We start from the raw sequence: 26,045 nt of genomic DNA, 5'->3' as shown, positions 1-26,045 counted from the left end.
GGAAAATAGAGACCAAATGCTCAGGCATTTTGTGCTTTTTGTTAATGGTTGCTGATAGCCTCTCTTGAGTTGTCTGTAGGTTGGTTACCTTGGTGTATGCAAATTCAAAAATTTATTAAGACAGTATCTCTGCTGCAGAGGTGTTTACATGAGAGACAAATCTATTAGACTACCACATCCAAAGGAGTTTGTAATGTTGGTCACTAAGACGGTCCTTAATTTTTCTGTTACAGGAAAAAGAGGGGAGAGGAGAACAGTTTTGTAGTTAAACTGATGCCTGATTCCTCGTCAGCTCTTTCTGCCTGGAATATAGTCTTTTCTTCAGGTTTCTGTCACTAACTTAAAAATAGTTCTGATTAACACTTGAAAAAGGTTTTGCATTTCTGAGGTGTTTAAGCTTTTTTCCTTGTTGAATCTCATACTCTTCTGCTCTAAAATCCTTTGTATGCAGAATAAGTGCAGCCTTTTGGGTGGGTTTTGGGTCTCTTTTTGTATTGGAACTGCCATGGCTCATGGGAAGAAGACATGGGCTCAGGTGCAGCAGCCAAGACACATTTTCAGGACACAGAAGGACGAGCTGGTGGTGGGGAAAAGGGTGGTGTGTTTGGGAGAGTCTCAGGTGCGTGGGCAGAGTTGTGGGGAGCAGAAGAGCTGGAAGAGCCAGTGCTGGGATGGGGAAGGGGTCCTGCAGGGCTGAGGCCAGGCTGCCAGCATGGGAAGGTTTGGAAGCTGCAAGGGCTCAGAGAGCTTGAAAAGGGACTACAGAGGGTGAGAAACTGAACTCTGGAACGCAAAGTTTCTGCATCTTCTGTCTGGCTGCACATTTAACAGGTTGAAGGGTGAGGACACGGTAGGATTATTGCTTTTGTAGTACAACTTCATTTTTTTCCCCACACCTTGCAGTCTCTGCAGGAAAATAACTATTGCACATAGGTAAATCTAAGAGGGAGGCATTTTGCTCAGCTTATTTATCTCTTCTAGGTCATGTTATGCATTGATGTGTTTAAAATATTACTGTATCCACTGCAGCATCTGCAGCAGTCGGGGTGGCTGGGATAGGGTGGTGGAAAGCTCCATAATCATCATTTCTGCACTCTCAGTGCCAGCTGAACCAGTGTATGAAAGGCAGAATGAAACTTGGATGAGCCCTGAGAGACTTTCAGATTCTGATACAGATTTCTAAATAGTAAATATTTTCTAAACTTAATTTGACATTTTGTTACAAAAGCAGCCATATGGGCACCAAGCAGAGCTGTGCACATAGGTTCTTGCATCTGCTTTCATTAAGTGAACTGGAACTGCAAGTGTGTTCCTAGGGGCATAATTTAAAATTAAATTTTAGGATTAATTCATTTTGTTAATATCTTTCTGTCAAATCAAAGTCATTCATAAATGTGTGTTTTTCTTGTGTTCAGTAGCAACTGTAGTCTTTAAATGTCCATGGTACACACTGTCTCTTGATTCCTTAAATATGTGTCTGTAGAAAAAAAAAAATTAAAAAGCATGTATGATCTAAGAACTTCTAATACATGGAATAAAAATAATAATAGGTAAAACCTCATAAAAATTTAGTAAAAAATACTTACTTTAACCAAGAAAAATATTTTCTACTGTATGGCTGTTCAAAAAAAAAACCCCAATCAAACCTGAAATATTTTTAAATTCTGCTAGAGTTTTAGCTCAAACATATTATTTTCCTAACATGCAGTATCTCAGTTTTGATGTAAAAATTCTGGAATAAAATCAGAGAGCAATAGATTGACTCTTAAAAGGCCTTTTACGGAAAAGTGGGAAATTTTGCATTAGTATAACACATAAGTGTGTTACAGTGAATTATTGATGAAACAAACTGTCTACAAAGAGAATCAGTGAATTCCCTCCTCCATCCTCTTTCGCCTTTAGCTTAGATTGGTTTTATGCTGCTGCAATAAGTAGGGAGAGTGCTGGCTCGGCTTCGTTCTTCAATAAAAACGTATTGTGAGTAAAGCATGAGCTGGGAGCTGGAAACTGTAGGATAATCCTAAGAATCCATGCTTTAATTTTGTTCCATCTCAAATGGGAATGAGATCAGTTAGTTATGTATGTAATCAAAATCTTAACTTTCTGTGAATACAAGGACACTTTGTGTGCAGAATATAAACAGGGGTGCTTTGGTGTGTGGTTAAGAGTAGGGTAAATGCATAATGCAGTAAGTTATTCAGGGAGTCGTCTTTCCTGAGTTAAAATAAGTAACTTGATGCCATAAAACTGTAGGAGTGTGTTACTGGAGTCTGCTGTTTGAGCAGCTATATAAAGACAGACACAAGCAATGGATTTCAATATGCAATCATAAGCCAATGGTGATTAAAACATTTTGTGTTAACCTGGCAGCAAAACTAAAGAGAATGTCCAATGCCCGTGATGCTTTGTCTTCAGCCTTGGAAGTCAGTAGGAGTATAATCATTGGGTTTTGTGGAGTAGGGCATTAAATGGAAAGTATGTGCAACTTGGTACATGAAATATGAAAATAATATGAATATGATGATACTATGAAGTAAAATAATTACTAGTAAAAAGGATGTAGTTGGAGTGTACAAAACAAATATTATAAAATTGCCTGTTTACAGCAGTTTTCCTGACATCTAAGAGTGAACAAAAGAAAATAGGCTGTTGACCATATACTGTTTGTCATGTTTTGTGCTAAGTTTTGAATTTGCATGCAATATGACAGAAAATATAATTTGGCAGTCCTGAGATATTAACTCTGTATTTTTCTTTACAGTGTAGCTCTTGCAATATATTACCACATCAAAAACAGGTATGTGAATTGTGGAATCTTGTACTGAACATATCTTTTATTGAAACAAGTGAACTGCTCAAACCCTAAAAATCCATGCTTAATTTCTTTCAAAATGTTTTTGGGTAGTAGTTCTCTTAACTTACAGGCTAGCAATAAGAACGCATTTCCTATATGTATTATTTTACATAGAAAAATTAAAATTGGAGCATTAAGTGCCATTATAAATGGAAGTACAGCTCAACATTGAAAAGCTCTGATGATACAGTGCTTGGTTATATATGCAGTGGGCACGTTTGCATTGTTGCACATGTTGCACTTACATGTAAAAAAATATGAATAGTATCTTTCAGTTTTATATTTTTAGTTGCACTTTTGTAAAGTTAACTGTGTATATCAGTAATCAGTTAGGATTTTGAAATAAAACCGATGAATTATATAGTAAGAGTGGCATTGTGAACAGATGTAATTCAAGATGCCTCAGAAACAGAGCCAGTCCTGGCTTATCTCTCCTGGTATAGTATGTTTTAGATCTCTGCTCATTCAAGTTGATTGAAATTGAATAGAAAAAAGATTCTCTAAAAAGTAACTTGGCACATATATGAATTTTCTTCATGTTGAATTGTGCTTTTGTATCTTAAATTCCCTGTCCTCATGATACGTCATGGTATCCTAAAATAATATTTCCTGACATTTCTAAGGAGAGGTTATATAAATAATTTAAGTGACTTCAGCGTCCATGGTTTTTCAATTGGCCTTTTCAGAGAACTTGGCTTAGATCTTGATTTATCAAGCCACTTAAATGTTTTTTCTTCTGGACTATAAGAAGTCCAGCTAGAACAAAAGGAATTACTCATGAGTTTAAAGTTCAGCTGGTACGTCATTCAGGACCATGGTTCAGGTCAGTGGAACCCATCACCCTTCTTGAAACAAGGCTGACAACTCAAGAGAATCCTTTAAATGTGCACAAGAGCAGAAAGGCTTAGGGCTTGATTCCTGCTGAAAGCTCTTAGAAGACTTTCTAAGACATCAGTGGGTCTTGGACTGAAACATGGCAATAGATAAATGAAAAGTTGGAGTGAAATCTTCTCTTGAACTTTTAATCTCATTTACCAGGAAATAAGGCATGAGTGGTCATGCTTGGATTACTTGTTTATCCATCTGTGGGTCCTTTCCCCACTTTTTCCATGGTCCCTGGATTAGTTTGGTTAGCTAGTTGGTTTTTGCTATGCTTGACTAAATAATAGAGATCTCAAAGATAATCAGACTCCAAAGTTTTGTGGAAATAAATTATTAAGTGCTCTGCTAAGTAGCATGGCAGCTGAGTAAAAGGCTTGAGAGAATCAGGCACATTAGAGAGTACAAAGGGTGAGAAACCTCAGTATAAGAGTTTGCAAGTGAGCAGGAAGGATCCAGAGCCAGGGGCATCCAGAGCCACAGTGTGCATGGCCATCTATGCTGATTGCCAGGGAGCTGATCTCTGTCTGCAGTAAATTATGCCCATTCGTGGGCTTGCAGAGCCTGATGCAAATTTGACCTACAACTGGTAGACAGAGAGACCAGACCTTTATAAAATGAAGAGTACTGTGTCAGCATCTTGAAAACAAATGCATTCTGACATTACTTTCTTGGGAAAATTGTTATCTGTCCTTTCACTTTTGGGATGGAGAGGTGATTGATTCAGGAAACTGCTTGCTGCTGCTTTCCCTGGAATGTGCCTGGGGTGGGGAAGTGATGTGCCTGCACTTGGGACAGACAAGTGATGCTGGAGCCAGGCTCGTGTGTCTCAGTTAGACACTCTGAAATGAGGGGTGTGAAACAACTGCTGGGTCTTGGGTTCTCTCTGATTTGGGAATGGAGGGACAATGTGATAACAGCACTCAGTTGTGCTTGCTGCTGAAACAGCAAGAGCAAAACATATGTTCTGTTTCCTGCTATTATAGGAGAAAAGGAAGTTGTTGATGTATGTGGGAGAGTTTGGTTCATTATGGGGGATGGGGAGTATGAAACCACTGTAACTCTTTGACTTAAGGTTCGTTTTGACAGAAAAAGAATCAAGCATCTGCTTTTCCAGAGAATTATTCGTTTTAGACAGTATTTAGTTGGTCCTGTTCTCCTGTGTAGCAGACTTAAACCAAAATTATTTCCTAATATTTCAAACCCTCACCAATCTAATGCATGAAATATAATATTTCTTCACATGTTTCTCACACATCATTTGATTGTAACATTCTAATTATCATTCCTCCCTTTCCCAGTGTCTCCTGTCATGGTTATACTGATCAGTTTTCTTCATGTTTTGTTGTCTTAGCTACTCAACAAGTGATAAAAAACTATACCCATCTTGTTTTTGAAGAAATGCATAAGCATTGGTGAATTTGCTAAAGAAATAAATAAACCCCAGCAAACTAACCATAAAGAATACTTGGGTAATCAGTAGATGGTCCATTTTTGACAGAGCACAGTATGAGTTGTACTGAAGACAAAAACCTCTCAAGTTTTTTTTTAAATACATTTTTGAGGACAGTCAGGTATGACTTCATAGCATACAGCAGCTACAATGTGAAGAAATAAAATAGGAAATTGTTTGCATTGTGAAGTGCCATAGTTTACTGTAGCACACCAATCATTTCAGGGAGACTACTTCTGCATTTAAATACTGTTTTTTTTAGGTAGGGTTAAAAGAGTCTGGCCTAGAATTCTTGCTGATAGGAATTTTCTAGTAATTACTCCAGTCACCCAATTTGTTTGTTGGTTTTTGGTTTTAGTTTGTTGTTTGTTTTAATTTAGGTGCTCTTTTTTATATTAAAAATGTGTTTCTTTCCAGTGTTAGCCTCAATTTTAGTAGAAAAAGTGGTGCCTTCAGATGTTGAGTTAATAAATTTATTTTGCAGACATGAGTCCACTGTAAAACTTGTGGTTTGCATGCTCTGAGAGGCACGTGCTGCTAAGTAAAGATAGAAAATATATTCAGCGGTTTGTTTGTTAACTGTATGATCAGAGTACCAGGGATGCTAAAAATAAAGATGGAACTGTAATAAGTAGATCACATTGATGCATCTGTCCAGAAAGTGCCTGTTCTGGTACAGTTATACTTCTTGGTTTTGTGTTTGTTAGTGTCCTTGCCAAAGTTATATAGACCAAAAATCTTATATTGCATCCTGGATGTTAGGCTTGTGAAGTTGCATCAACGTGCATGCTGATATTGAGCTACAGGGATTTCAGAGAAACTTCTAATAAAACCAATGAATAGGAATATTATTTTGTCTGAATTTTTGTTTGTATGTGTTTCTTTTGGCTTTCAGAATTCATTAGTATAATAGGGTTTTTCAGATAAAGTAAAAGTATGTATGTATTAAGTAAAAGATGACTGTAAAAATAGCATTGCATATTAGTAAGCATTTACAATGCTGGTAATAAAGGAGGGAGAAGCAATAATGAGATGAGAGATTTCAGGGGTGGACATGAGTAAGTTAAAAAACGGAGAAAAGGAGAGTAAGCTGGGCTGATTTTATCAAGTTTGTAGTAGTACTTCTTAAGCCTAACAGTAAAGAGCACAACAGTTTTGTATCTTGGCCACAGAAAGCTGAGTGTTTTAGCATGTTTTGTAATATGAATTTCATGTTACACAAGGGCCTTATGGCAGAGTAGGTCCAACCTCTATTTCAAAATTACATTTCATCAGTGGTTCTAAGCACCCCACAGCATGGGAGTGTTGGAGTTTGAATGGTTGGAGTTTGAACTTGTGTCTGTGAGGGTTGTGTGCTGTTGTGTTCAGATAATGACAGTACTTTGGTTTTAATGCTTTTAGGGACACAGACGGAAGAATGCTCTTAGATATTTTTGATGAAAACCTTCATCCCCTTTCGGTAAGTTCATCTGCCTCTCCTTCCCTTTCATGTGAACTGTCTTTTTTTTTCTGTCTGCTTCATTTTGTTTCAGTCACCTATTTGGAAGTATTTCTTCCTTAGAAATCCGAAGTGCCACCAGACTATGACAAACATGACCCGGAGCAGAAACAGATTTACCGCTTTGTCCGGACGTTGTTCAGTGCTGCTCAACTGACTGCTGAATGTGCCATTGTCACCCTGGTGAGTGTCTGAAGGATGACATCAGCCATCTGACAGACCCAGTTTTGTTCTCAAAACTTGCGTTTGTATGACTTCATAGATCTAGGTGCTGCCAGGGAATTTTTTCTCACTATGGAGACAGAGGAAATTTCTTAATGGGAAGAGATGACATAGTTCATTTCATGGGTAGAGTAAGTGAGGAAGAAGAGATTGGGTAACATGTGACACAAAACCTGAGGTCCTGTCCTTCACAGAGTTGAGAGTGTTACAGGCCACCAAGGTGACTCATAGAAAATGTAGGTGGCATAGGTGGTCTGAACATGAGGGAATGTTAAAAGCAGAAAGTCTTCAGCTTTTGGGGGGTTTGCTGTGTCTCTCTGCAGCTTCCAGGAGAGACTTAGGAACAGCTGTAGGTGATTTGATAGCGCCAATAAGAATTGACTGGCTCATGAAGGATTCAGTAAGTGACTGGGACATGTTGGCTCTCTTCTACTTCCACTATACTTGTCATGGGATTGAACAATTGTACTCAAGTCTGAAGTTTAGCTGCTTAAAAATAGCACAACACAAAAGAAGGTTCAAATTTTCAGCAGGTGTGGATCAGCATAGCAATGTGGTTTAAAAGAGCTAAAGTGATCTCTACCAGCTGGGAATTTCTTAATTTTCTTGAAATTTATATCCTGCCAATTCTGACAAGTCTCTTCAGCTTTCAGTCACAATTTTGGCCATGTTCTTCACTCAGAGATTTTAAAATAACAAAATGGTTTTTTACCACTACAACACGTGGTTTCATGACAGCTTAGTTATGCATTTTAGATGGAAGAAGGGGAAATTGGAGAAGGTGAATTTTGAAGCCCAGGCCTACTAATTTCCTCTGTTAATCTATTTCCCTTGGCTTCTAAGATTAGTTGGCAGGCTTTTCTCCTTCAGAAAGCCAGAATGAGTTGTACTAGCCAGTAAAGAACAGAAATATGAGAGAAATACGGCAAGAAACACCCTCCAGTGTTCCACCCTTCCATTTTGTAGTTTTACTCTACCTAGTTGCTTGACAGCCAATATTTGTTTTCTGAAATGACATTTTGCCTGTCTCTTTTGCAGTACTAAGTAGTACTTAGTACTAAGTGCTTGTCCTTCTTCCTTTTCTTCATAAGTGTTTTCTGCTGGAGACAAGATATGTTGTATGAATCAGTATGTTCTTCTGTAATATAATTAACTCACTGTCAAATACCTTGTTGTATTTATCTGTTATTCAGTCTTAAGTTATTTGATCAGTGAGGGCACTGTTTAGTAGAAAGACAGGGAGCTTTTTTCTCCCTTATTTAATAGCATTACCTTTCTGATACTGCAATGCATGTGAATTTCTTTCCGACAAGTCTTATATAACTACTTCCTTGCCTCTTCTGGTTCTTATGTGGTTCCCTTGCAAGTAATTCTTTTGAAGTATAAATGTTTTTAGTTAATATTTTATATTCCAGAAGCAGTTTCCATAGTTGTTAGTGCTTGAAAACTTAGGTGGGTTTTATTTTTTTACCCAGTATAATGGTAACAGGAAAATGTATCATAGCCAAGTTCTCAGAGCAGCCATGCAGATGTTTAGATGTTTGTGGATAGATTTGGGGCAGGTGATCAGTGTTTACCATTTTCTGCTATTCTTGCCTGTGTTGTCAGGATAATAGCACCTGCCTGACCCCCCTTTCCAGAAATCTTCAGAGTTTGTACATAGTGTTTTACAAGTGTGAAATTCTGCTGCTGCTGTTCTCAGTTTCTTCTGTATTTCTAGAACCCATTTCTTTGTGTCATCAGGAGAGGCCCCAGACACAGATTGTGTTTTTGAAATACTCATATGTGGAAACCCATCTGTGAAAAAGCAAGTGACCCTTTCCCCCTTCCCACACTCCTGAAATCTTAATAATGTTGATACTGCTGTTTATGAACCTTGCAAGTGCTTTCAGTTTTGATATCCTGTCTGGAGAAGGAGAGATCAGCATTCCCTGCTGAAGCTTGTGTTTTGCCATAGTCTGGCTGTCCATCAGAGAGCAATCTGATAGCCCTGTCTGCCACTTGTTCCTCCTGGGAGGACTGCCAGAAGGCAAGAAGTGTGAGGATCAGCGACATTTTGAACAAGATGCTACAGTTTTATCTTCCTTTCACTCACTCTAATTATTTTTAAGCAGTTCTAAGCACCATTTTTTACTGCCCACATTATTAACATAGTCTGAGGTGCGTGGTTGAATGCACCCTCTGTTTGTCTTGATACATGCATTAACCAGGTAAAAGCAGCAGTAACAATCAGTTCTACAGCAGTCTGTGTTCAGCACAGGAGCTGAGTAAGTGTGAAACTCCAGACTGAGATAAGCTATTCTGCAGCAAAAAGCTGGCATTGTGTGGCTTCAAGTACTTAATTAAAACATTTCAATTAAAGCCTCCACTATTACAGCAAAACCGATTTATAATTAAACTAAAAATTTAATTTTCACATAGCCTCCAGAGCTGCCAAGAGATTTCCCACACTGATAGGTAGAAAATTAAAACCTCAGGTTGAAACAATTAAATGCTAATTCACATTATTTATTCTAAAATAATACCATAAGAATAAAATTAGTTTTAAGAATTGTTTTGCTAATTTAAAGCTTGTGACTAGTGGTTCTAACCCCAGTGATCAGCATAACTGTATTCTGTGACCTGACTTATTGAAAAAAGTCTTTTGCACCAGAGTATTCCCACCTTTGCTAAAACTGAGAAATGCCTGTCTCCTCTTTAGCATCTCCCTCAGTGCAGAGGTGGGAAGTTGTACTTGTGTTAATCTACTAATTGGATGGCAAATAAAAATGTGAACAGGAGTGTTACCCATATGAACAGGAAAACAATACAGTGTTTGCATGTAAGACAATTAAATATTTATGCATTGTTCTTTTGTTCTGTGAAAACAATCCTATGAACTAGACCTGAAGAGCAGAATGGTTCAAGTTTTCTGCTTTGCCTTGGCACAACTTCCTGAGTTTTTTGCAAATAGGCCAAATTTAAGGCTCTTTTAATATACTTCTGTGTCCGTAGTGGTTTCATTTTGCATTTGCAAGTATGCTGGGTCTGCATGCTGTAGACAGATCAGATACAGTGATATGTAAATACATACAGTACACGAGCAGAATTATTCTGAGAAGTTCAGAGGAGCATGCTTTTAGAATACCTTAAAGAGTTCATAGTATGACTGAGGGGATTTGATATTAGCAAATTTGAAATTTGAAGTATGTAAGGATAAATTCTCCTTATGAAAAACAGGGATTTAATTAATCCAGCCAGATGTTCCTGAGATCTTACTGTATTATTTGGTCACATTTTCAGCACTTAGGTAAAGAGAGAATACTGCTGAGCTGTATTGTGAAAATTATTGTATTTGCAGAGAATTTTGTTTTGTTTTCTGGGTATTTGGAGGAATGGTGAAAGTTTTTTTTATTGGTTTCCTTTCACTGAGATGTTCTTACTTTTGAATGCTGATAAAATACTTTATTTAAAAAGTATATTTCAACTGATGTATAAAAAAACCGATGCCTGTTTAAAAGGAAAGAAAAACACAAAAGGGTCTCCAGAGTCCATAGAGACACTTGATCTGCAGAGGTCCTTTTCTGCTGGCCCAGTGTAACCTCCAACTTTACACAGCTGATGGAAGATGCCGGTTTCCCTGAAGACCTTGGAGTACAATCCAAAGCAGTGCTTGTTGCCTGGTGTGACTGAGGCAGCCTGAGTGTGGCTGGGTGTGAGCAAGGCCAGGCAGTGAAGCCGGGCTCTGTCTTGTGTAAGGAACCCATTAGGAGAGCTGTGTGTATCCGCTGGTGTTGGTGTCCACCTTTGTCTGATCTTCAAGCATTCCTGGGGAGGTGCCAAAGCCCAGCACTTGGCCACATGAGAAGAAGGTCTCCAAAGTGTAGAGAGAAGGTCCCTCGACCTGTGCTGTCGATCCTGAGCTCCTTGGCAGCTGCACATGGCTCAGGGTACACGCTGGAGGAGGCCAGGAGGAACCTGTGCTCTGGGTACTGGTGGGATAAGGATATTCTGGCCCCTGGTTTTAGGGCTGGTCTTGTCTTTTGACTGCAGCCCAATGTACAACACATGAGTGATTATCAGTTAATACTTACACATCTACTTAGTTCTTGCCTTAGAGTTGCTGGGATATGCACTTAATGAAAAGAGAACAATTGAGGTGGGCATTGAGGGGGAATTCTTTTTAAATCGCAAGGAAAGAGGGCATTCAAAGAGTGTGAATCTGCTGATGCCTCTTGGGCTTCTGTGTGGGCAAAGAATGAATAAGATCCCAGTTTGAGACTGGAAAGTCAACATTGCCTAACAGTTGGAGTGTGTTTGACATGGATTATAAGTATTTGTCATAAAAGGAGTAATTTAAGGGGCAAACCTGCAGATGGGTAACTTTTCTCTCAGTTCCATTTGTGCTTTCTATAAATATCTGTAATGGTACTTTGCAGTTGTTCACCTTTTTTTATAGTTCTGTGACTGCTTTTGTTACTTCTTTTCACCATTTGGTCTCAGAAGTAAAAATGGGATGAATTTGCAAGGACCACAATGATATGATGTCCTTTTCCACCAAATGGGTGGCACCAAACCTTTGTGGAATATTTTAAATGCCCAGCTGGGCAATTGCAAACTATGGTTATTTCTGGAGAGTCGTGGTAGGGAACTGGCTGATAGCTTAGAACAGAGCATATGGCAGTTTAGGGATTGGATTAGAGCCGTGATTTGGCTGTGTGAGACCCGCTACCAATTATAATCTTTTTCATAAAGATATCATTTCAGTTTCAAGGCATTGTGACACACTTAAGTTTTCTCATTAGAGAGACATGACTCTGTATTTCTTCATAATATGTTGGGATGGAAATGTCTTTGTTACTCTGTGCTCCTGAAATTTACAGTGTGGGTTACCTGATGAGGGAGGGAATGAGGTGTTTGCAAATAAAGGTTAATTTGTAGATTCTCAATTATAGTAATTAAAATAGCAAAGCCATTGTCTCCTTTCTGTCAATGTAAATCAAGTGAGAAATAATTTAAGCCACTAGAGTTTTATTGGTAAAATAAGAGATAGAATTTGACATAAGGCCATATAAAAACTACATGGGAGAAGATAATGTTTTGCTTTTGCTGCTGCCTCAAAATTCAGAATTATTCTAGTCATGTCAGTGACATTCCTCGGTGATTGCCCATTGCTTGAGTGTGCTGAGATTTCCACTCAGCTTCCTTGGGGGCAACACACAATTCCTGACCTCTTAGTGTGGCACCACAGGAAATTCTAGTACTGCATACAAATATAATTGCATAGTAATTTCGGTTGGAAGGGACTTCTAGGGATCATGTCTGGTTTGGCCTTTTCTCAAAGCAAACCAGGCTGATCAGGGCCTGACCAGTTGAGTTTTGAGTTTCTCTGAAGATGAAAAGTTCGTAACCTCCCCAAAAAACCTTCTCCATTGCTTTAGGGAAGCCTAAAAAAAGAACTACTGTATTTTTAGTGTTTAGACTGCAACACCAATGTGATAAGAGATGTCAGTGGAGTATTGGAAGTTAATGTTGAACAGCTTCAAGATGAAGTTACAAAAAGAAGCAAAACTTCTATAAGAACCTCATAGTTTTTTTTTTAAATATGAGTGGTTTTTGTGATTGTGAAGTACTGAAATGAAATTATTTGACACTTTCACATTTGGTATGTATCCTCCTGAAGAAGGGAAAAAAGGGAAAGAAACTTCTCCAGTATTTTAACTTTCTACTTGAATGTATTATATAATGTCCAAAGTCTGCTATAATATCCTCTGAGATGGGAAACATGAGATGCTGTTTCACACTAATTAAAAATGAACTCTTCAGTGCTATCTTTAGTTTTCAGTTTCTTCAAACGATTTATGTTGATTGGAATGTTGTGTAACCAGCACTGCTATCCAGGATCATGGGGAGCCTGACATCTTAGGTAGCTGGGACAACACAGGATACTGTGGTTGGTTACTATTAAACACTTGGGAAGAGCAGGATGGATTCACCCACCTGCACATAACCATCCTGGGGATTAGTTCAAGCTCAGCAGTGGCCCTGCTGGAGCAGCACTGCTGGGCCTTGGATGCTGTTGCTGATCCTGGTAGTTTGTGCCATGTTACAGTTCTGTGTTTGGATAAGAAAAGCCCCCCAGGACTAGTGGTTATAATGGATGGCCTAATGCTATTTAGCATGCCACTGCAAGTCCAGGCCCTGGGAGTCAGGATCAGAGGCATCCAAACTAGGTCAGCATGGAGTTGTTTCAGGTTCGTCAGATTTAAGAGCTGAAGATATGTGCTGAAACAAATCAGTTCTGTACTTCTGCTGGACCTGAAATGGCTTTGGAAACCATTTAACTACATTCCTGTGGTGCTACATCTAAGCTAATGAACCTCTCCAGAGTTCATTGAACTTCCAGCCAATTTGGGATTATCTATACACATGGAGTGGTAATTTTATTTAATTAGTATAAATAAAGTCTTTCATTCAGATAAATGAATTTTTAACAGAGGCAAATCACCAAATAGATTTCACTTATGTTTAAATAATAATTTGCTGATATAAAGGTCAGTCATTGTGAAAGCTGGGTGTTAGTCTGTGGGAAGAGATGGAAAATAATAATGCAATATTGCTCCTTTGAAATCTTAACTCTGTGCAGTGTGCATTCTGACGTGTGCTTAGTTATTAAAAGTCTCCAATGAGGTGCAGATGTTGTCCATCAAAGCTTGTTAGACTGACAGTCATGTGAAATCAGGTGATTCATTTCCAAATGCAGAATGTAGACTAATAATGGAGGTACCAGACTATGAGGTATTGAGTGTGTAAATAAATATATATGGACAGACCAATGGCCATTGGCGTTTTCCCAGTCAGAATTGTATTTTCGTTTCAGCTAGGATTTGAATTATGGTACAAATGAGTTTTGAATATTGTAGTGTTGTTGTTACTAACACTGAGTTGTATTTGTTCTTTGCCAGCTGGAAAGAATTCAGAAGTGTGTGTTGTTTGACTGAAACCACTCAAAGTTTTTGCTCATGTCACATCAGTAATTTTAATCTGTATAAGCAGTCTTGTTATCATTCTGTAAAAAATACATATACATACAGTTGGAACTAAGTGAGCAATGATAAATGTGATGAAGATGACTCTTGGATGCTATGAAAGTGCTTGAGCAGAACTAGTTGTTAAATTAAAGCAAAATAAATCTGAGTCTTTTGAGAATCCAGCTTTTGAATGTTTACTAGAGAAGTACTGAAAAGTTCTGCCTCAAAAGCTGAGGGCACTGCAAGGGATTAAGCAAATTGGAAAAAAGTAACAATGGTGCAACAGCTTCAATTTGTTTTAAGCTTTGGTTCCATTCTTGAGCATGGATACAGCTGTTAAAAGCTGGTGGAGGCAAATCATATTTTAACCTCTAGACTCTAAAAGCCCTTTAGTTCTAGTTCCATAAAAGAACACCTGTCAAAATAATCAAAAAGACAGATAGTTCTTAGACTTATGTTTAAAAAAAGAAAGAAAAATAGCTTTTTTTCACATTGTTTCTTCTGCATTTTTTGTCTTTTGCTATATATGCCAATTTATTCCAGCATTCTGAGGTGGAAGTTGTAATACTCTTTTCTATTGTGACTGTTTAAATTTCAACTTTATTATATTACTTCATAGCAGCTAGTTTTGAAGAAGATGTAGAAAGTGTTTTGCTTTTGAAAATTAGGTCAGTGAAATTCATTACAAGAGAAAAATACACTGAACCACATAGTACACTCAAAATTCCTGTTTGATACAAAACCAGTATTCAAGAAAATGACCCTTGTGTCTAAGACACTGTTTAGACATTATTGCATACAGATGATATTTCCATACCTCACGTTTACCATTACAGGGCCAGCATTTTCAGTGATTTTTTTTTTTTTAATGAGGTGGAGCATGCCTCCCTGTGTGTGTGTGGGAAGACTCACTGGCTTTTGCCAGCAGAAGCAGGTGGTGTTCTCCCACCCGCAATGAGTTTGTTTGGGATGAGTAGTAGTGATTAACCACCCCACCAGCCTTCCTCTTCAAACAGGCTGAGAGCCACCTGGCTGTTCTCCAGAAGTCTCTCCTGATTCAGCACATCTTTGCAGCAGCCAGAAGCACCCCCTGCAGTAGTGAGTGCATGGCAGACTCTACCTGTCCTACTCTGATGTCCCATCATGGGACATTGTGGGCCGGAACTGTGTCCCGCTAGGGCGTTGTATATTGAAATGCTCTGAAATGAAACCAGCTCCATTTATCAGAAATATTGAACTTTGGGCACATTTACATTGGAGACAGCTCACTTGGCTCTGTGTGTGCTGCTGTTATGAGGTTGCTGTACATCAGCAGGGCAACAGCTCAAGTGTGTACCAGCCTGAATTTCCCAATCTGTGGTCAGTGGGTTCTCTCTGGGAGAGAGACACAGGGACAGCTAGAAGAAAGACTGTGTGTGTGGCTGGGTGAGCTTGATTAAAAGTTGAAGACCTACACTAATGTCTCCTAAAGGTACACTGATGATGTCACAAATCCTAGATTACAGTGAGTTCTCACACTGACTGAGGGCCTTATTAACTTTAACAAGTATTTGCTGCAAGTAGTCTTGTTCTTTTTCTGTCTTCTCTTACTTGAGTATATACTTGAAACCCAAGCTGAGTAAAGGAGGCCACAGCAAGCGAACAAAATAAATGCTTATTTAAGGCATGTTCAAGAAAGGAGTTGAAAGCTACACTAAGTGCCTTTCTAATAGGGAGCTGTTTATCATCCTCAGTTTTACTGAAGTATGATAAAGAGCCTCGTTCCAGCAAACAGTGTATCTGGAGTCAAGCCCAAGTTATCACCAGGGAAGCAAGAGTGATTTTTCACAACCCTCAACATGCTATTGGAAGATGCATCAATATGGTAATGAAGTAGGTGTAGGAATAGAGTCTTCTCAAACTCCTGATTAATTTTTAATTCTGATTTCTCAAGTATGTGCTGGTGGGAAAATAGTGGCAAGTTTATGCTGCCTTTTTACTGAGGTGTAATTTCATCCGCTGTGCAGATGTACCTTGACAGGCTTGAGAGGCTGGCCTGTGCAATACTCATGAAGTTCAGCAAGGCCAGCTGAAAGGTCCTGCACGTGGGTCAGGGCAATCCCAAGCACAAAATGCAGAGGATGTGAACAGAGGATGGCTTGAGAGCAGCCCTGCCAAGAAGAGCTTGGACGTGTTGGCTGGGGAGGAGCTGGACGTGGCCTGGCAGTGTGCTCTTGCAGCCCAGAAAGCCAAACGTGTCCTGGGCTGCATCCAAAGCACCGTGGGCAGCAGGTGGAAGGAGTCTGTCCCTCTGCTCTGTTCATCTGAGTGCTGCATCCAGCTTTGGGGTCTCTGACATTAGAAGGGCATGGATCAGCTGGAGCAAGTCCAGAGGAGGGTGATGAAGCTGATCAGCGGGCTGGAGCACCTCTCCCATGACAAGCTGAGAGAGTTGGGGCTCTTCAGCCTGAAGAAGAGAAGGCTCTGGAGATGCCTTGCAGAGCCTTCCAATACTTGAAGAAGGCTTACAGGAAAGCTGGAGAGGGTTTCTAGTGATAGAACAGGCTACAAATGGCTTTAACCTGAAAGAGGTTAGATTACGTGTTAGGAAGAAATTCTTTACTGTGAAGGTGGTGAGACACTGGAACAGGTTGTCCAGAGAAGGAGATTCCCCATCCCTGGAAGTGTTCAAGGCCAGGCTGGATGTGACTCTGAGCAACCTGTCTAGTGCAAGATGTTCCTGCCCATGACAGGAGGGTTCAAGCTAGATGGCTTTTAAAGGTCTTTCCAAGCCAAACTATTCTGTGATTCTCTGTCTTTCCTTGCAATATAATTCTTACCTGTTTATGTTTTCTTCTCTAAGTGCCTTTGAATTTCAGCCCCGACAAAATCCTTACTTAGTTGTTTTTCTTTTTTCTCTTTCTAAGCTAGAACTGTACATTAGAAAAGATATATTTTGTGATTTTTGTATGCTCTATTTATCTATCTATCTATCTATCTATCTATATATATATATATACTATAAATGTGGAGTATTCATTATAAATCTGCTAAAACTGTATGTGAAAAGTTGAGGTTTAAAAGGTTTGCATTAACAGTAGAGAGTCAAATTCTGCATTGATGAGAAGCAAGTTAAATTCATCTGCTAATTTGAGTGGCATAATATTACAGCTTACATATGCTCTCTGCTTAAGAAGCTTTCAGCATTAGTGTATTGTTTTAAAGAAGTTTTCTGCTTCCCATGGATGACTCCAGGGAATGCTGTATTTTCATTATTTGAGGAGCAGTTTTGCTTGCAAAGTTGAGAAATTGCCTTGTGTGATATAGAGTGTAAGGAGCTTGTTTACACAGGCTGTCGGGAAAGCAAAAGACAGTGTTTTGCACAGAACCCCCAGATAGTGCAGACATCAGGGAGATCCATGTGCCACCTTCTTACTGAGCTTTGTGTTTCTGCAGTCTCACCATAACAGATTTTGTACGTCAGAGTCTTTTCAGAATGATCTGCTAAATAAAAAGTCAAACTTCCATCTTCACTAATGGGCTTGACACATAATTTGGAATTTTGTTCTTAAATAACAGTTTGCCTTCCTTAAGAAGGAAAATAAATTTTTTAGCAATTAGTGATATTTTGTTTTACAGTATTATAACATAACATTAAGATTTTCTTCAGCTTTAGGATGGCAGGCAGGGGGAAATCACAGCTAAATAAGAAATGGTGTGTTTTGGAGTCTGGTGTCTGACCTCTTGAAATGGGTAATAGGATCAGAAGGCAAAGGCCAACTAAAGTGGATTTGTCACATCCAGTTTTGAGCCTTGCATTAACATGCCATGCATGTGAAACTACAACTTTTATAATAAAATCATCTTCTTGAAAGCATTTTTAACAGCATACTGTTTTAGAATTGCTGGAATGGGAATAGTTTTCTTTTTCATTTCTACTTAGTAGCAAAATAGATCAAGTATTGATTTTGATGTGTTTCCACAGGTATATCTTGAAAGACTCTTAACTTATGCAGAGATAGATATTTGTCCAGCAAACTGGAAGCGAATAGTACTGGGGGCAATTCTACTGGCATCTAAAGTTTGGGACGACCAGGCAGTGTGGAACGTGGATTACTGCCAGATCCTGAAGGATATCACAGTCGAAGACATGTGAGTGAAGTTTATCTTTGTCAATGAATGCCAAGATCTGTGTCTGTGAGGGTCATGGGAAGCTCTTTCATCAATTGAACAAAGTTTGTATATTTGTGTTGTATCTAACCATGGTGAATGCTGATAGATGGCATGAGGTCGGCTTGACAGCTGCTTACATAGAAGATGTGATTTTTTTTTGTTTTCTGGTTGAAGTGTATTTTACCACTGGATATTCATGCACAATAATGAAAACAGATCTACAGAATATTTAAATGTATGGTTTGATAAAATTCCCCACATCCAGTGAACCTGCATGTATTCATGTCAGCATAATTTACTGTCATGCTCATTCTCCATGCAGATGTAAATGGATATGTAAGGCAGGAAAGGAAATTATCTTAATGATCTTTAGATGATCACCCAGTTATTTATTGCCATTATTTAAAATGGATGCTTTTGGGTTTTGGCATTTCCCCCCCTCACCCCCCAGTGTCCTGCTGCATTAGTTTACAAGATGTTAAAAATCCAGACAGAATGAGGTTTCCAAAATAAGAGGGAGATAAGATGGACAAGAACCAAAATCGGGCCCTTGACATTTCTGTGTGCAATATTATTCCATGCAGAATAATTTGCTAATGGTTCCTTAACTGACTAAGTGGAATCTAAGTGATTTTGCAAAGTTAAATTTTTCCCCTTGATCCTTTTCTCCTGCTTTTTGAGTATTCAGTAGCACTAAGGGTCTCCCTCCATTCACTTCTCCTCCAAGGCAAATCTGGGTGCTTTTAAAGTGTTCCTGAAGCTGGGACCTGAGCTGCAGTGCTGAACAGCTTGAAGCAGAGTCACAGGTTTCACTGTGCCATATGACAGTATTAATCAGGAATGGTTATAAATGTGAGGTTTGAAATTGATAATTCTCAGGGCTTTTCTTGAAGACAGTGCAAAAGGAAACAGAAAAAGAGATTATTGTTTCTGACAAACACGTGTGATGGTGCTACTGTTAGAAGCTGCCCTTGAGCTATATAACACCAACACTCACATGGCAGACCTGTGCTCACATCAGCCCTTTTCTGTACTGCACATTCCCTAAGCCAAACTGTGATGAGTCCTTGTCCTCAAGGATTTTCAGTGTCTTATCCTTTCCTTAAAAGACTTTGTGATTCTCAGAAACTGGAAACCCAGAAGCCTCTGGGGAGCCTAAGCTCTCTGTATGTACTTGGTGATGTAGTTCATGGGCTTTGTGTGTAGGGCTCTGTGTGAATCCCCCAGCAAAGATTCTGGTGCTTATGTTCCTGCTGTCAGGTTTTCCAAATTTTGTTTCCCTTCTATCTGCAATGTGGTGAATTTCTTTTTCTTTCTTTCTTATATTTTAGTTAGCTGGGACAGTACAGTGTGATGATTTTGAAGTGTCTGGCTCTAAGCAAGACAGGGCCTTTCATTGTATTAGTAAGGCAGAAGATCTAGGTCAAAATCTTCCATTTGTGTGAATCATTTAGCATAAGTGTATCTTGCAAAGCATCAAGCAGACCTTTCAGGGTTTTATAAGTCAGCATCAGTGCAGTGAACTGTGCCTAAAAGTGAGTGGAGAACTTGGGAGTACTGAAGTGCAGTGGGTATCTGTAGTCATGTATGTGGCATTATATTGAATTTCTGAGGAATGGACCAGGAAAGCACATGCTAAAGCAGTCTGAGGGAGATGTATGAGGTAAGAAGGGTATGGTGGTTAGTTAAATTACATAAGTTCAGTAAGAAATATGTGTATGTTTTTGTCCTATCTGACCTGTAGCTAATCTATTGATCCAACTTTGAGATCTTGTAGATAGGGGATAATAAGAAACTGAGGCTGTGTATTTGAGATTTTTGAGGGTACTCTTCAAATAGGGTACTGACAATGTCTTCTTCCAATAAAATAGGCTTTATATTATCAATTAACATAGAACTTTAGGCTTAGCTTGCAGAATGTACAATCTTGGCAGTATAAAAGGACATGTAAAGGTAATATTTTGATTTTATTTCTATAATTTTTTTTACTTGGATTTTTAAATTGGAATCTTCAACTGTGAGAATTTAAGCCAAAGTCTCCATATCCAGCTTTTAGTTAGTCTTTTAGTATTAATTAGCATTTATCATTATATAAACATAGAATTTTGGCACAGAGAGTGAGGATAAGGAAGGACAATGCTTATGATGTAAGAATTATATGAGGGTAAAGAGTGAGAAGGAGAAAAATAATTCAGTGTTAAAAAACTACTGTACTAGTACTTTCTATCCTCAGATCCTTCCTCTTCTACTGCCAACTGTGCAACTTTTATTTCATATTCCTTGCACATTTGCACAGCAGTCAAAATGTAACTTAAAGACAACGTAATCATCAGTCAATGCCCACTGGAAGCACAGCAGTGCAGTCTCTGGGCTCTTCAGCAAACACTGATAGCTTCCACCACCTATTTTTTTTTTTTTTTTTATTTATTTCTCATATTTTGAAATTGCTGTTTTGAATGTATCATATGTCCCTGCATAAGTATTAAGTAGGATATCTGAACAATTCATGAAAATTTCCAGTCCTTAATTTTGTTAGTTGAGTTATTTCTCAATGTACTTTTTAATGTATTGGTGTAGGTAATAATGTATTTGTATACTAAAGTTTTACAGGGTGGGAACTCAAACAGGAGCTGTGTTCCTATCAGGTATTTGGACAAACATGTTTTGTTTAGATGCTGAAAAACATGTGAGCACGACTGTGACTTTCGGTTGCATGTCTAAGGGAAAAATTGCTTTATTCTGTTCATAAAGAGAGTATGATGAAGAATTTGGGTTTCTCATGACTAATTCTAAACAATTGATTATGAAGAGGTGCAGGGAGTAAATATGTTCTTCAGTGATTTATGTGTTAATTTGCAGTGTTTATGAGAGGAGCCTGACAAATTTAGGGCAGGGGTATGTGTGTTGTGGCATTGCTGTGTGTGCAGACCCACCTAGTGGAGGTAAAGCAGAAACTACGAGAAATGTTTTTCCCTGCTAGGTTTTCTTTCCAAAACTGTGTTAGCTAAACTGATGAAGGTGCCTTTTCACTAGCAAAACTTTTATCTGCATTTGATTGGCATTGCAGTAGCAGCTGCAAGGTGCAGCATCTCTCCTATTCCTCGTTGGTGTGAGTACACCGATAGAACTTGGTAAAGAAGGTCAAACCTTAGGCTGGGATAATTGCATATGGCAAGAATAAAAAATTAACTTGGTTTTTACCATTTGCAATTTAAAGTAAAATCACATTCAGAATGCACAGTCTGAAATATGTGTCCATATTTATCTCCTTTCCACAGGAATGAGCTGGAACGCCAGTTTCTTGAGCTGTTACAGTTCAATATTAATGTTCCCTCCAGTGTTTATGCCAAGTATTATTTTGATTTACGTTCCCTGGCAGAAGCAAATAACCTGAGTTTTCCCTTGGAGCCCCTCAGCAGGGACAGGGCATATAAACTTGAGGTAAGACTCTTTTTAGATTGCTCTGTATTAAATATATAGGGGAATTAGGAATTTCTGTGCTGTTTCTCTCTTCTCCCATCTCTTCCCAGATACTCCCATGAGATATTAGATATCATGAGCCTGAATTTCATAATGGTTTTATTTATGCTTTGAGTATTCATGGCTGTGGGGACAGCTTTTTGACCCAGTTTGCTTCATACCTTACCTTGCTTTCCATTTCTTTTCAGTTGCAGTTGTCTATATTGGCCTTGTGAAAGTACCCACAAGTTTTACCATTATTGTGTTCACCGTCTATTGTTGTTCATTCATTTAGTTTCTTAAAACTGATTATCCACCTTAAATGACAGAATATTAACAAATGTTACTGAAAATAGCTATTCCATGTTCTTCTTCTGCAAGTGCTTAGTTTCATGTGGATCCGCGTTTATCTCCCATGATGTTTTTCTTAGTAAAGGGAGAACGGAAATGAGCACACGCCTTCAGTGAATAAGTCATGAATGCTTATGAGATGTGGATATCCCATATGCCAGAAGCACTGTTGGGTGGTCTGAACCTGTAAAATGCTGGGCACTGTGAATACCAGACACAGGAGGGATTTAAATTATCAGCTAATTGTGGGCCCTTTGCAAGACTGCAACATATTTTTCCTAGTTTTTTGGATATATTTTTTAAATATGGGCATTATTGCACTGGGTGTGCATTTTGTTACTAATTTTGAAAATTTTCATTAGATGCTGGCTGCTTCTAAGAGTACATATCTTTAATTATATAACATCTTTGCACTGGAAGTTGTTTGCCTGTGGGTTAGACTGAGCTTTGCATGTTCTGAAATTCCTAGTGCTCCTGTAGAACAGGCAGGCAGTTCTATGCACATTTTTGTGGGGGGGAATGGTGCGTGGGAAGGTTAATTGACTTGTTTGTGACTCTAATAGGAGCTAAAAGTGGTGGAGAAAGAATCAAAGAAAATTTCATTGAATATTTATTTCCCATTCTTTTAAAATATTCTTCCTAAATTGCACAGGTAGCTCCAATAAGAATGTATGGAGTGTGATCTAAATTTGCATCAGATTTTCTTTCTATTAAAGAGAATATTAAAATAAAAATTCATTTGGATTGTAATCTTACTTGAAAAGAGGTGTTTTACTGAGTTACGGGAGTCTTGATTGTAAGTGCTATTACATATATAAAATTACGGGAATTACTTTTTGATTTAGCCCACAGTTTCTTAAAACTGTCCATCTATATCACACACAATGTATAACAGCAGGTTACAAATGAATGTAACAATGATAGCTCCTAAAACCTTAGAAGAAAAGAAAAATGGGAAATGACTGTAAATAGCCAGAGAATAGTAGTAATTCTTCTGTACTAGCTAAAGAAAGGGCATATTTAAAAAGAACTAATGGAATGTTTTTTCAATAAATATGTATTATCAAAAATTTCCCCATTGGGCATGCCAGCAGAAGTTGGCTGTAAAGGACCCTGCTAGCCAAGGGATGTCTTCAGGGTAGAGGAGGAGTATCTGCTGTGAACCAGCTTGGTCTGCCACCTCCTTGCCTCTATATTCTGTGGCCAGAAGGAAGGGAACTGCCTTGTTCCCTGGCAGTACGTGGTTGTCATTAGAGTGCCCTTGAAAGTACTTGACAGCATAATTTATAGCCCAGTTCCCGGAGCACAGTTAAGCATTTAGCTTGCCAAGAGTCATCAAAATGCATTTGCAGCACTTCTGTAGTCTCTCGTGTGCTGTTCAGACCAGAGTTCTCTGTTTTAAAACAGTTGCCTGGATTGTCAAGTGGAGTAGATGTAGTACCACACAGGCTGTGATATTTTTGATACCGAGAGAAAAGCTGCAGTCTGTGATGAAAGACAACAGCCTCACAGCAAATGTATTCATGCAGTGGAAGGATTTGCCTTGTGTGATAAACTAAAAAGACCTTGCTCAGTGCTAAGATTAAAACAACCTATGGAATTTGAGATCACAAAAGGTGTTGCATAGAGAAATAGCTATATTATAAGATATTTTTGCTATTTTTGCATTTTAAATCTAGTTTTTTTTGTATTTAAAACAGAAGCATTAGATCTGACATGGCAGAATCTGCATTGTGATTTCTGCAAACATCATGAAGTTGACATACCCATGATGATGAAAAAAACACCCTAAAAAGATCTAAAAGGACGAGGCTAGTAAGAAATGTACCTCACCACAGGGAAATGCTGGACAAGATCCATCAGCTTAGAGGTGTTACGAGAGATTGCAGTACTTGTTAAAAATTACATCACTTTCTCAAGCATCTGCAGTGGAGGTTTTCTCTTATTTAATGTTCTCAGAATTGACACTTAAAAAGCAGCTTTGTCTTTTAAATGACAAAATGAAAGGAATTTTTTTTTTTTTTTACCTTTTAATTATCTGTGGACTGAAGTGTCCTGGATTTGTTATACCAGTCCACCTAGTAGCTAGAAACCATTTTTATGAACCCTCTTGTTTTTTTTCTCCTGTTCTATGGAATCAGGCAGGTAAAAAATGGCAAATAAACTTTCATTAGATCATCCACTCTGTCCACCTGCCAATGCTGTTTGTTCCAAACAGCATATGTTATAGTGTGTTTTGTTCTTTCTTTTAATTATGTCAAATGTTAAGGGTTCCTTTGCTTTTCCTGAGACCTGTTTTCTAATATGGGAGAATTTTTTCTGCCAAAAAGGTTGTTGGGTGTCCAGCCTGAATCCACTATTTCATAATTTCCTACTCGTGCACCTGGTTTTTCTCCCATGTACTGAGCTAAATATGAGTCAGATTCTGCTCTTTGGGTTAAGTAGACAAAACATGTCTGTCCTATTGCTGCTTGTGATCTTAGCACTGTGCTTGTTTCTAGGCTAGATTTTCTGAGAGCACTCATTAGTGCACTCCCAGTTTAACTGATGTTGTCTGAGATCTTTATTGTTAGGATGGTACTTGAGCACATAGCTCAAACCCTTTGAAATATGTGCTGTTTTCCTGACCTGAAAGAGATATAGCCCCATGGTTCAAACAGACAAAACCAGGAGAAAAATATGTAAGTTACAAGCAGAGAAATGTCTTTATATCTCTACAGCTTTCCAGTGTCACAGTGAATTGACTGCAGTTCTGTGTGTTTGTATGTTCAGAACCCTCAAAGCCAGCAAGAAAAGGAAGAGCAAAACAGAGCAAAGCTCACCTTTTGGGTCTTAGGGGTAACCAGTTGTGCTTTTCTCATGCTTTATAAATTAAGGAGGACTACCTGCTGTTTGTCCCTGCTCAGTTTCCTCTGGTTTGTCAGTTTTTGGAGGGTGTGCAGCACTCACAGTGCCTTTGTGCATTCCTGATAATGAGCCCATAACCTGCTGCTTTCCTGCCCTTCACAAACATGCGTGCAGCCAAAATTTGTACTGCCGCTTCTACTACTACTACTACTAACTACTATTGTCATTCTCCAGCCTTGTTTCTCCTTATTTGTCCCCTCTTCCAATGATGGAATCTCTACAAGAGTCATATAATTCAGCAAGGGAACTGACTTTAGTTGTGTATGCATGGGTATAATGGAAGAATATATATGTGTATGCATTCTAGCTGAATACATACATTACAGCCAAGTCCAACAAAATTTAACATGATGGATTAGTGTTGCTGGTTTTTAGGAATGTTTTGATTTGACATGAGAAATGGTCCCAAACTGTCAAAAATTGGTTTCTTTTTCTAGCAGTAAAAGCAACAGAATTATCAGATGATAGAAAGGTGATTATAGCTATTTTGATTTATTTTAACTGAAGGACAATAGTAAATATTTACAATTTTCTGCTTTTCTTGTTTCCCCATATGTTATACTAAAGTTGACTAACTACCTTGCCAAGTAGGCTCCAAATGTTGATTTTCTAACTTACTTGCAGATGAAGAGGCATCTTTAGATACAGAGCTGCTTTAAATGGCAGTGTGTTTCTTATCCATATGATTCATCAGCATAGCCTAGAGATGCCAAATATTAAGTGCCACTTCCAAGCAACATTTCATTTTGTCTGACCAAGTGCCAGAACAGAAATTTTCCTGTGTCACACAGGCAATTTTGAAGTGATTACCTTCTCTGACTATTGGATGCCTAAGGTAATAGTCTGATTTGGCAGCTAAAAGAAGATGAGCTCCACCTAAGTTCACCCCTTTGTCATGCCGTGGCACAGTATTTCATAGATAAACATTTTTAACCTATTGAATTTTAAATCTGATTCAATTGCAGAAACTCTTTGTCCATCAAGTTCCTGGTTAAATTAAATAAGATTTTATTAAGGAGTTTTAAGTGCATGAAGTTACAGTCTAAGAAACAATATGAATACTTGCAGTTTTCAAGTAAAAAGTAGCAACTGTTCTCTTGGTGGTGGTAGGTTTTATGCTGTTATGGGGTTTGAGTTTGTTTTGTTTTGTTAGCATTGTTTTCTGATTTAGTGATGTTTTGTGGCTGGCTTGACCAGAGCATTAGGTGAACTCAGATGTATGAGTTGTGTGCTTCTGCCATACATGGCCCTGGTCTTTGC

At 38.4% G+C, this 26,045-nt stretch overlaps 1 protein-coding gene across 6 annotated transcripts in view; it reads left to right on the top strand.

Moving 5' to 3' along the window:
• CCNY (cyclin Y) overlaps positions 1 to 26,045 on the top strand; it is a 120,241-nt gene that overhangs the window by 89,995 nt on the left and 4,201 nt on the right. For 5 of the 6 annotated variants that reach the window (XM_053984693.1, XM_053984713.1, XM_053984710.1 and 2 more), the window contains 5 exons: positions 2,762 to 2,797; positions 6,588 to 6,645; positions 6,748 to 6,867; positions 17,881 to 18,047; positions 21,347 to 21,509. In XM_053984693.1, the coding sequence (XP_053840668.1) occupies positions 2,762 to 2,797; positions 6,588 to 6,645; positions 6,748 to 6,867; positions 17,881 to 18,047; positions 21,347 to 21,509 (544 nt within the window). Of the gene's footprint in view, positions 1 to 2,761; positions 2,798 to 6,587; positions 6,646 to 6,747; positions 6,868 to 17,880; positions 18,048 to 21,346; positions 21,510 to 23,578; positions 23,678 to 26,045 lie in introns of those variants that run through there. The other variant, XM_053984701.1, reaches the window with a different exon arrangement.

Source organism: Vidua macroura, chromosome 1 (assembly GCF_024509145.1).
Source record: "Vidua macroura isolate BioBank_ID:100142 chromosome 1, ASM2450914v1, whole genome shotgun sequence".
Lineage (NCBI taxonomy): Eukaryota > Metazoa > Chordata > Aves > Passeriformes > Viduidae > Vidua > Vidua macroura.
Note: the sequence above shows the minus strand (reverse complement) of the source record. Positions and strands in the feature narration are given on the sequence as shown.